The 11,842-nt window shown below is 45.7% G+C and overlaps 1 protein-coding gene across 2 annotated transcripts in view; it reads right to left on the reverse strand.

Moving 5' to 3' along the window:
• Positions 1–11,842, reverse strand: part of Zbtb8b (zinc finger and BTB domain containing 8B) — a 15,235-nt gene that overhangs the window by 2,205 nt on the left and 1,188 nt on the right. The window contains exons 1-3 of one of the 2 annotated variants that reach the window (XM_031378776.1): positions 7,827–7,905; positions 4,621–5,628; positions 252–430 (exon numbers count right to left, since the gene is read on the reverse strand). In XM_031378776.1, coding sequence (XP_031234636.1) covers positions 252–430; positions 4,621–5,584 — 1,143 coding nt within the window. In that variant the 5' untranslated portion in view covers positions 5,585–5,628; positions 7,827–7,905. Of the gene's footprint in view, positions 1–251; positions 431–4,620; positions 5,629–7,826; positions 7,906–11,842 lie in introns of those variants that run through there. The other variant, XM_031378775.1, reaches the window with a different exon arrangement.

Below are 11,842 nucleotides of genomic sequence, written 5' to 3' on the forward strand. Positions count from 1 at the left end.
TAGACCAGGTTGGCCTTGAACTCAGAAATCCTCCTGCCTCTGCCTCCCAAGTGCTGGGATTAAAGGCGCGCGCCACCACCACCCAGCCGGCGTTAAGTTTCTAAGTGCTACCAGCCTGGCTTTAACCCGGTAAAGGAAAGCTTCATGAACTTCTCTAAAAATTACCTCTAGATGACAGAGAAGTGACAGACAGGTCCACCCTCCTATTAGGAGACAGGCACAGCCCTTACAGTGATGTCACCGACACTTACACTCAGGGCGTGACTCCGGAGGTGCTCCTGTCGAGTGAACCTCTTGCCGCAGGTCTCGCAGGGGTACGGCCGTTCGCCAGTGTGGGACCGGATGTGCCGCTTGAGGATGCCCTTCTGCTTGGCAGTGTAAGGGCAGAAAGGACACTTGTGGAGCTTGATGGGAACCACCAGCACATCGCCTGAGGATCCAACAGACTCCATTAGCTGTCAACAGGGACCCCCACAGCCACCTTCCGGGTGGGACTGGGAAACACCCTCATCCCGGACGGAGAGCACCAACTCCACCTTCTAGTAAGCAGTAAGATTGACCAGTACAAGTCCCACTATGGCTTCTAAAAAGTCAAAGGTCAAGTCAACTAAGTGAGCCTTCCCTGTCCCCTCCCCCAGGGCCTTGAATGTGATACCCAAATTCTCTTTCTCTGAGCCCCATCCCCACCCACCCAGCTTAGTTTCTGGTCATGAGCATTAGGCTTTAATAGCTAGGCTCTCTGCAGCCCATGAGAGTTTTTCGCTATTAAGGTTTTTGTTAATTTATTTTCATTTTTATTCATGTAAATGGGTATGTCTGTGTATTAATGCCAGGTGTGTATGGATACCCACGGGGGCCAGAAGGTGTCTCCTTGGAGCTGAAGTTATAAAACACCTTACATAAATGTTCCAGGACCAAACTTGGGTCCTCTGGAAGAACAGCCAGAGCTCTTAACCTCTGAGCCATCTCTCCAGCCCCATGTTCTGGGAGTTTTACAAACATTTTGTAATGTAACAAAATTATCTTTGTCTTCCCTGTACACGGCTCCCCTGTAACACCTGGCGTGGTTCATCCTGGTGTCATCTGTAAACAGCCAGTCAATGCTCTGCGTTATAAAGGCCAATCTACATGCAACTGAAATGGTGTAGAGGGTCTCACTTGGAAATACCAAGAAACCAACCTAGACACATTTATCTTAGAAACATTGTGATACCCGATATACCAGCCTTCAATGTCTTGTACCTACAGGCCTATCATTAAAGCCAATAACAGCAACTGTGGCTTTATCCCAAACTTGGGGCTACAGTGATGTGTTGGTTCGAATGAGAAATGTTCTGCATTGGCTCCTGTATTTGAACCCTCAGTCTCCAGTTGGCTGTCCTGTGTGGAGGTAGTGCCTAGTGATCTACAATTCTTTAAAGATTCAGTAGTTTATTTGAGAATAGAAGAAGATAGGAAGAGACAGGTGGGAGTCCAAGTGCCGCAGGCATAGTAAACTTGTGCATGATCGCTTCTCGGTCTTTTGGCTAAGATCAATTGTAAACTTGTGCATGTTCCAGAGGGTTAAATTTTAAACATGATGAGTCTGGGATTCCTTGTGACCCTAAAAGAAACCTGAAATTTCACTGAAGGACTCAGGGGAAGGCATGTTTTCACTTTAGTTACCACAGGCACTGGTTCTCCAGAACGAGCTCTGAAGCCAGTAGAACCCCAGAATGGGCCAGGTCCAGAGGCCAGACCTCCACTCAAATGCCAGGACCCCTAAGATCAGGAGAGCCACTTCCCAAAACTAACGGGGCCATCTCAACTACCAAGACCACGTTCAACGTGCTGAGGAGCCTCTCCAGTTCCTAGGAGCCCACTCAAACTATCCAGCCCACCCCCCAAACTGGGAACTTACAGTCTCAGACCAGGAAAGCCACTAGTTGGTAGTGGCCCGCCTGGGGCTGGAGAGATGGCTCAGCAGTTGAGAGCACTGACTGCTCTTCTGAAGGTCCTGAGTTCAAATCCCAGCAACCACATGGTGGCTCACAACATCCACATAATAAGATCTGATGCCCTCTTCTGGTGCGTCTGAAGATACCTACAATGTACTTAGATACAATAATAAATAAATCCTTAGGTTGGAGCGAGCAGGGTCAACCAGAGCGAGCAGAGGTCCTGAATTCAAAATTCCTAGCAACTGATGGCTCACAACCATCAGTATAGCTACCGTGTACTCATAAACATTAAATAAACAAATAAATCTTTTTTAAAAAAAAAAGAAAAGAAAAAAAGAAAGTGGCTTTGCTTTATCTTACAGTCAGCAAGGCATGCTCTTCCCATTGGGCCCCAGGCTCTCCAGTGGCAGCACCCCTTCATTAGGCATTCCTGGCACCGCAGGATGATGCCACAAGGGCACCTTTAGCCCCTTTCTCCATGAGCCAAGGGGTTGCTCTTAAGACTCTCATATAACTTCTAGAGTAACAACACAAATAAAAGTTTCTTTCCCATTCAGTCCTTTCACTTTGTTTTGTTTTGTTTTTACTGTTTAAGTAGTCAAGCTTAATGCGTTCCATCTTCATCTTAAATATTTTAACACGTTTATTATCACTACTGTTATTGTACGTTTTTGATGTTTATGTGAACACGGGTACACGTGTGTAAGAGCTACTGCTCACATGTGGAGGTCAGAGGACACCCTTTGGGAGCTGGTTCTCTTCCTTCACTGTAGGTTCCAGGGTCAAGCTCAGGTTGTCAGGTAGAAATGACAAGCCTTCTTACCACTGCGGCATCCCGCTGGCCATCACCTTCCTTACTAAAAGCCAACGCCGGCCCTAGACCTTCCTCTTACTATCAACAACATGCGTAGTTGTTCATCCACTGGGACTCCTTCTAGGCTCTGAAGAACATCCACCTAGATAATGCTGAAAGACATTTTTGTTTTGTGGATGCAAACTCTGGACGAGTTTCCATCTGTTTGTTTTTGGAAGGACAGAGGCAGCAGGGTCTCCTGTAGCTCAGGCTGGCCTCAAACTCACTACATGGCACCAAGGTCTTAAATTCTGATCCCTCTCTCTCAAGTTGCTGGGATTATGGGCACGACCTACCATGTCCTGCTGGACTTTATTTTCTTGTCTTTTTTTTTCTGTGAACATTAACAACTCCTTACATAGCTTGACATCCTGTCAGGGATTATAAATAACTGAGGGATGATTTAAAGAACATAGGACACTGTTAACAATCACTATCACTTTATGTATTTAAATTTTTTTATTTTATATGTATGGATGTCTTACCTACATGTGTGTCTGTGCATTACCTACATGCACTGCCATGGAAGTCAGAAGTGGGTGTTGCATCCTCTAGAACTAAAGTTACAGCCATTTTGTAAGCCACTGTGGGTGGAAACTAAACCTGGGTTAACTGCTGAGCCATCTCTCCAACCACTTATTTATTTATTTATTCATTTATTTTAGTTTTTAAGACAGCATGTCACTAAATAGCCCTTTTTGGCCTGGAACTTGCTATCTAGGCCAGGGTGGCCTTGAACTCACAGAGATCTGTTTGCCTTTTCCTCCCTAGTGCTGTGATGCAGGGCATCTGCCACTACACCCGACAGTATCAGTTTACAGAGAGGACTTGACCACCCAGTGGATTTTATCATCTAAGAGGAGTCTTGAAACCAAGCCCTCATGGACATCAAAGGTGACCACACCCTGTATAGGCAACACAGAGACACACAAAGAAAAGCCAGCAAAGGTCTCAGTCAGTGACATGCAGGCAGAGCAAACATGAGGACCTCATTTTTTTTGTTGTTGTTTTTGTTTTTTCTTTTTTCGAGACAGGGTTTCTCTGTGGAGTCCTGGCTATCCTGGAACTCACTCTGTAGACCAGGCTAGCCTGGAACTCAGAAATCCACCTGCCTCTGCCCCCCAAGTGCTGGGATTAAAGGCGTGCGCCACCACTGCCCCGTGAGGACCTCATTTTTTGTTGTTTTTTTTAACATAGGGTTTTGCTGGCCTCCAAGTCACAGAGTTCGCCTGCATCTGTCTCCTGAGTGCTGGGATTAAAGGCATGCACTACTACCACTACCCAGCAAGGACCTGAGTTTACCCAAGCACCTGTGAAAATCCAGGCATGGCTACACATTCCTATCTATAATCTCAGCAATGGAAAAAATGGAGATAGTTGGTCCGGGGTCACTGGCCACCCAGGCAAAGCAAAATTAGCAAGCCCTATGCCAATGAGAGACCCTGTCTCAAAAAACTAGGTAGGGCCTAGAGAGATAGATGAATGGCTTAGAGCACCAGTTGCTCTTTCAAAGGACCTGGGTTCAGTTCCCAACATACATATGGCAGCTCAGAGCCTTTAGTAACTCCTGACCTAGGAAATCCAATGCCCTCTTCTGGCCTCTGCATACATATGACGTATAGACTTATACACAGGCACACATGGTAAACAAGGTTCTATATACAACAAGTGTTTAATTAATAACTATTGATAGTGGTGCTGGTGGTGGTGGCAGCAATGGTGCAGCAGTAGTAGCGGTGGTATGATAGTGGTGAGGATCGCAATGAGAAGTGAACACGAGGCACAGAATGCACTAAAAGCAGAGACATGCCCGCCACCTGAACTCACCTGAGTCCTCTCTGTACCAATCGTTCTGAACGTCTATCACTGAACTCATGGCGACTCCTGGACCTTCCAGTCTTCCCTCCAAGCCACGAGAAAAGTGATGATCCGAGTCCTCTTTGCTCTGGACAGCACCGTTGCGCAGGAGCGCCTCCAGGAACTGCTTCACGTGGTAGCTGCTATAAGTCAGATCCAAGGCCTGGTTACTGGGCAGGCCTTCCTCCGCATGGGCCAGTGGGGCGGCATACTGCTGCAGCTGTTCGTCAGCCTCCACCTCCACTCTGGCAACATCGAATTCCACCTTAGGTTCAACCCGGCTGGGCACAATACAAAGGTCACTGTCGGACGCCCCAGAGCCCTGACTGTCTTTCGACACCAGCTCCAAGGGGTAGCAGTCATCACAAGGAGATGATCTTGTACAGTCTAGACTCCCTTCTCCATCTACTGGGGATAAGACAAAGCTCTTGGTACCACAGGAAGTCCCCTCCAGTCCTGAATTTGGACTTTCACTGTCTATCTGATGGGCTGCAGCTGCCGCCGCCGCAGCCGCCGCTGCCATTGCTGCAGCCACAGCGGCCTCCTTCTCCATCTTTCTGCAGATATCCAGGGACGACCGGATGTATGTCTTACAGAAGTTGACCACGTCATTCATCTGCAGGTAGCTGGCAGCTGACATGACTTCAATCACGTTCTCGCCACACAGATCCAACTTGCCAGAGTAGAGGAAATCTAGGATGGTGGAGAAGGCGTCGGAGGTGACGATGTCCAAGGAAGCTGTGCTGTGCCGCCCGCTGTCCTGGATGTAGTGAAGGAGCAGGGCACGGAAGTAGCCACTGTTAGCGAACAGAATGTTCCTGTGGGCCTTGAAGATGCGCCCTTCCACGATGATGCTGCAGTCACAGAAAAAGTCTCGTTTCCGCTGCTCATTCAACTCCCCCAAGAGCTTGGCGCAGTAGGACTGTGCCTCCATTTCTCCAACAGACAGCCGCTGCTACTCTGGAGGGGCCTGGAGCTCTACCAAGATATTTATTAATTAAGATTTATGTTAATTTGCGAATTCCAACTTTACAATAGGCTGATCATATTTTGTTTTGACATTTTGTGGCCCAGGCTGGCCTAGAATTTTCTAGGTAGCCTAGGCTGGCCCTGAACTCCTGGGATTGTAGGGGTGGCTCACCATCCCCCAGTTTATGTGGTGCCTCAACCTAGGCCTACTGTGTGCAAGGCAAGCACTCTACCAACTGATCTACAGCTCTGGCTTCTAGAAGTTCATATACTATCACATATTATATTTCAAAGCACTGGTTCCGGGCTGCAGAGATGACTCAGCGATTAAGAACACTTTGTTGCTCTTGCAACCACTCTGGGTTCAGTTCTGAGCACTGTGATACTTGTACTCAGGAGGCTGAGGCAGTGGGATCAGTTCTGGGCCAACGTGGAATATAGAATGAGACCCTGTCTATAAATAAATAAATATGGGATGGAGGGATAGCTCAGTGGTTTCAGGAGACTTGCTGTCCTTCCAGAGGACCGGAGTTTGGTTCCCAGCATCCACACTGGGCAGCTCACAACTTGTAACTCTAGCTCCAGGGGATTCAACACCCTCTTTTGATCTCCACAGTCATATACATACACATAAATCAAAACATATCTTCTAAAAGAATGTAAAAATTAAAACAACCAGTCAGGCAGTGGTGGTACACGCCTTTAATCCCAGAATTTGGGAGGCAGAGGCAGGCGGATTTCTGAGCTCGAGGCCAGCTTGGTCTACAAAGTGAGTTCCAGGACAGCCAGGGCTACACAGAGAAACCCTGTCTCAAAAAACCGAAAAGAAAAAAAAAATGACCAAGCTGTGACAGAGTCAGGACTCAAAATCAAAATTGTGTTTGGTGGTATCTAGAGTCAACAGATCTTTTTTAAATAATCTTTTTTTTAAAAAAAGATTTATTTATTTATTTTATGTATATGAGTACATGGTAGCTGTCTTCAGACACACCAGAAAAGGGCATCAGAACCCTTTACAGACGGTTGTGAGCCACCATGTGTTTGCTGGGAATTGAACTCAGGACCTCTAGAAGAGCAGCTAATGCTCTTAACCCCCGAGCCATCTCTCCAGCCTGAGTCAACAGATCTTATGCACTGAATTCTACTCTCCAAATGGTATGGTTTCTTTTCCCATATCTTAATCAGAATTTAGATATTAGTCAGCAGTCTCTGTTCAAATCTTCTACCACTATTTTGTGGAGAAATCTGGTAGATCCCTGGGCTTGCCAGCACACACATCCCCTTCCAAGGGTTCTGGTACCCCTAAGGCTGCTACAGAGCTATTCTTGGCCAATGTGCTATGTGCATGAAGCAGGTCTCGTCCAGCTCAGGTTCCAGGTGTGTAGGCTGTCCTATTGGCTACTAATCAAGGCATCGTACTCTCTGACCATCAGTGACTGACTCAGGGAGGGCACAGTGGCTAGAACCAGTTAAAAGCATTAAAACCTTTGTTGGGCTTCTGAAAGGGGCATCCCCCTCTGTGAACTCACAGAGTGTGAGGAATGTGCAGCTGTGCTACCAGAGGAACCAGCCTGACAAAGGTGACAGCTGATGGCACCTGGGGACACTAGCTAAGCTCTACTACCTAGCTCAAGCTGTGTCTGAACCAATTAAGTCCCTTTTTGCCTTAGCTGCTCTTGGTGCCAGAACTAACTCCACAAGCCTTGGTTAATGCCTTCCTACTGTTACACTTCTTGCCTTCTCTCAGAAGATGGCAGGGCCTTTAAAGGCATGGGCGTGTCTTATTAAATCTGACAGCCCTCACAGCACCTGGCAGACTGCTTTGGTTAAAGAATGTTTGCTAAATTATAAGGCATGCTCCCATTTTTAAACGCTAGGCAGAACAGGAAATCAAGCTTAGAATCTTCCTGGTGGGGGTCTGGAGAGATGGTTCAGCGGTTAAGAGCACTGACTGCTCTTCCAGGGGTCCTGAGTTTCAAATCCCAGCAACCACATGGTGGCTCACAATCACCCATAATGAGATCTGATGCCCTCTTCTGGTATGTCTGAAGACAACTACAGTGTACTTATATATAATAAATAAATAAATCTTAAAAAAAAAAAAATCTTCCTGATGGTGAGGGAAATGGAAGTCCTTTTGTCCCAAGCCCTCCTTCCCTCTCCCACCAGAACCTAGTCATCCCACAACCATTCCTTCACCTACTGACCCACTGTAGTCCTGGACAACTGTAGTGTCAGCTTCCTGTGGCAGCAGCTTCTACACCCATGCATTCAATTAACCACGAACTAAAAAAATTTAAAGAGAGAAAGGTCAGACTTGTACTTTGTGTGTGTGTGTGTGCAGGGAACCTGGGGGACATATGTGCCACACATATTCATGTGAAGGTCAGAGGACAACTTGTAAAAGTTGGGACTCTCCTACCATGCGTGTTGCTGGGATTGAAGCCAGTCTTCAGGGTGGGCAGCAAGCACCTTTGCCTACAGAGCCATATCAATAGCCCAATTTCTATATTCTTAGATTCATCTTAAACTCAACAAGTTATATTATAACCCTAAAAAGCTTTTCATCCAAAGTAGTTAAGTGAACACTGTACCTTACAAGGAAGAACACTGTCTTATATCTGTAGAAATTACATATATATAAATTTTATATATATATATAATTTAAAAATAAATATGTACACATATACATATATAAATATATATGTATATACAACATATATACATATACATGCGTGTATATATATATATATACACATATATATACATATGTGTGTGTGTACATATTTGTTTTTCTTTAGATAGGGTTTCTCTGTGTAGCCCTAGCTGTCTTAGAACTCACTCTGTAGACCAGGCTGGCCTGGAATTCACAGAGATCCACCTGCCCCTGCCTCCCAAGGTGAGCACCACCTCCACTTGGCTAGATACACTTATTATTATATTTGCCACCCATGTGCCCAATCCCTGTGGAGGGCCTAAGAAGGACTCAGATCCCTGGGAACTGGAGTTACGGGTGGCTATGCATTACTATGTGCATGCTGGGAACTAAACCCTGGTCCTCTGCAAAAACAGCCAGTGCTCTTAGCCACCTCTACCACTTCCTTAGCTGTGGAATTCTACTGCTCCTATATAAATCAACTTGGGACGTTTCCCCAGCAGAAGGCTTCACTGTGTCCTCATCTTGACAAAACCAACAAAAAAAGTATGTCCTCACCAGACGGTGGTGGCGCACGCCTTTGATCCCAGCACTTGGGAGGCAGAGACAGGTGGATTTCTGAGTTCGAGGCCAGCCTGGTCTACAGAGTGAGTTCCAGGACAGCCAAGGCTACACAGAGAAACCCTGTCTCAAAAAACAAAACAAAACAACATGCCCCCCCCCCAAAAAAGTATGTCCTCGAGGACGATGGTCCAGCCCCTGCCTGTTTCGTCTTTGCTAGACAACATTCTTGTTACACATCCTTGCAGCAAGGATGAGCCACTCAGAAGGCTTCCCATGATTTCCATTTTGCCTTTAAACATTTCTCTCTGACTCCACCCCCTCGCACATGCACAGAGTTTTCTATGCAGTGTGACACTCTCATGCCCTCTGCTTTTTTACTCAATTTCCAAATAAACTATTTCTCTTTAAAGCATCTCTGACTGTTGGGCTGCAGACATGGGTCAGTGGTTAGGAGCACTGGCTGCTCTTCCAGAGGACCTGGGTTCAATTCCTCGCACTCATATGGCAGCTCATAACAGTCTGTAAACCCAGTTCCAGGGGAGCTAGTGCCCTCTTCTAGCTTCCATGGGTGCCAGAAACACACGTGGTACACAGACATGTTCCCAGGCAAAACACCCACATAAAAGATATTTTAAAAAATTTAAAAGACTCAATCATGGAGAACTATCTATCGTTAAGTGAAATGTCACCAAGATATACTGAAAAAGAAAGAAAGAAAAAAACAAACAAAGAACCCACAAGATCCAAAACAAACTATAGTGTGTGTGTGTGTGTGTATGTGTGTGTGTGTGTTTGTTTACTCGTTATATAGTGAATTTTTTTTCTGGACAATTATACAGGAAAAATATAACAGCACAAGTATAATGGATAAGAAATATGTTAAAGGACTCTGGAGTTTTACTCAAACTTTCCCAGCCAGGTGTGGGGTACAATTCTGTAGTGTCAACCATGGAAAGATGAGGCAGGAGGATCATTTGAACCCACACTTGGTAAATAATCAGTCAATAGTTATTCACATCAGCAAAGCTGGTCTCTGTCACTCTGATCCCTGGGCTGTGTTGAAAACTCCTACTTCTCACTGGAAAGCAGCTTAGCACTGGTCTAAGGCACATTTAACCACATACTCATGGCACTCCGAATCTACGCATCAACAGCCAACTAAATACTGGAGCAGTGAGATGGCTCAGCAGGTGAAATCACTTGCTACAAAGTCTGCTGTCCTGAGTTTATGCTCATGTGGTAGAAGAACCATCTCCTAAAAACTGAACTCTGACCTCCACAAAAGTATGTATACACACAATAAATAAATGAATAAATAAATGTATATATTTTTTAAAAAATTGTTTATTTATTATTAAATATAAATACATTGTAGCTGTTTTCACGCACCCCAGAAAGGGGCATCAGATCTTATTATGGATGGTTGTGAGCCACCATGTGGTTCCTGGGATTTGAACTCAGGACCTTTGGAAGAGCAGTCAATACTCAACCACTGAGCCATCTCTCCAGCCCCAGATGTACATAATTTTTAAAAATTAAAGGGAAGCTGCGTGGTGATGGCACTTGCCTTTAATCCCAGCACTCAGGTGGCAGAGGCAGGTGGATCTCTGAGTTTGAGGCTAGCCTGGTCTACAGAGCAAGCTCTAGAATGACCAGCACAACAGAGAAAAACTGTGTCTTGAAAGACACCAAATAAATAATAAAAATTAAAACTTAAAGCCAGGGCTAGTGAGATGGCTCACTGGGTAAGAGCACCGACTCCTCTTCCAAAGGTCCTGAGTTCAAATCCTAGCAACCACATGGTGGTTTACAACCACCCGTAATGAGATCTGATGCCATCTTCTGGTGTGTCTGAAGATGGTTACAGTGTACTTATGTATAATAATAAATCTTTAAAAACAAAAACAAAAAACTTATGGCTGGGAGGAGGAAAATCCCAACATTTGGAAGACAGAGGGAAGTGGGCCTCTGAGTTTAAGGCCAGCCTGGTTTACCAAGTGAGTTTGAGGACAGCCAGGGCTGTTGTTAAACAGATAAACCCTGTCTCAAAAAAACAAACAAAACAACAACAACAACAAAATAAAGCCAATAACTAAGTGTGATGGTTTGTATATGCTTGGCCCAGGGAGTGACACCATTAGGAGGTGTGGCCCTGTTGGAGTAGGTGGTGTCATCGTGGGCATGAGCTTTAAGATATTCTTCCTAACTGCCTGGAAGCCAGTCTGCTAGCATCCTTCAGATGAAGATGCAGAACTCTCAGCTCCTCCTGCCTGGATGCTTCCATGCTCCTACCCCGACAATACTGGACTGAACCTCTGAACCTGTAAGCCAGCCCCAATTAAATGTTGTCCTTATAAGAATCGCCTCGGTCATGGTATCTGTTCACAGCAGTAAAACCCTAACTAAGACACTAAGTATGGGGGCTGCAGATATAGCTCAGCTGGCAAAGTGCATGTCTTCCTTGTGTGAGGTTCTGAGTTTGATCCAGCACCACATAAACTGGGTGTCCAGGTCCAAGTCTATAATTCAAGGACTCAAGAGATAGAGGTGGGAGAATCAAGATTCAAGGTCATCCTGAACTACAACTCCTGTTGCAATACAGCCTGGGCTACATAAGACCCTGTCTCCAAAACAAACAAATAAACAAGCAAACAAACAAACCAAACCCTAACAGTTACTATGTATATTCCCCGACAAAAGGAAGCTATCAGGAATAGCAAAATTAACTAAAGTCAGTGCACATCCCCATAGAGGCTGCTGGTGAGAGTAGGACAAACTCTTGGATCCTTAAAGGACTCCTAGCTGGGCTACAGGACTGGCTTTAATCAAAGCCAAAAGCAGGGGCTGGAGAGTTGATCAACAGCTAGAGATAAGATGATGCTTTCCAAAGGACCTCAGTCCAACTCCCTGCACTGGAATCCTACGGCTCACAGCTGCCAAGAACTCCAGCTTTTGGATGGTAGCCACACCGCTGGCCTCAGTGCGCAGGCGCATTCCAAGGCC

This window comes from Mastomys coucha, unplaced genomic scaffold (genome assembly GCF_008632895.1).
Source record: "Mastomys coucha isolate ucsf_1 unplaced genomic scaffold, UCSF_Mcou_1 pScaffold18, whole genome shotgun sequence".
Taxonomy (NCBI): domain Eukaryota; kingdom Metazoa; phylum Chordata; class Mammalia; order Rodentia; family Muridae; genus Mastomys; species Mastomys coucha.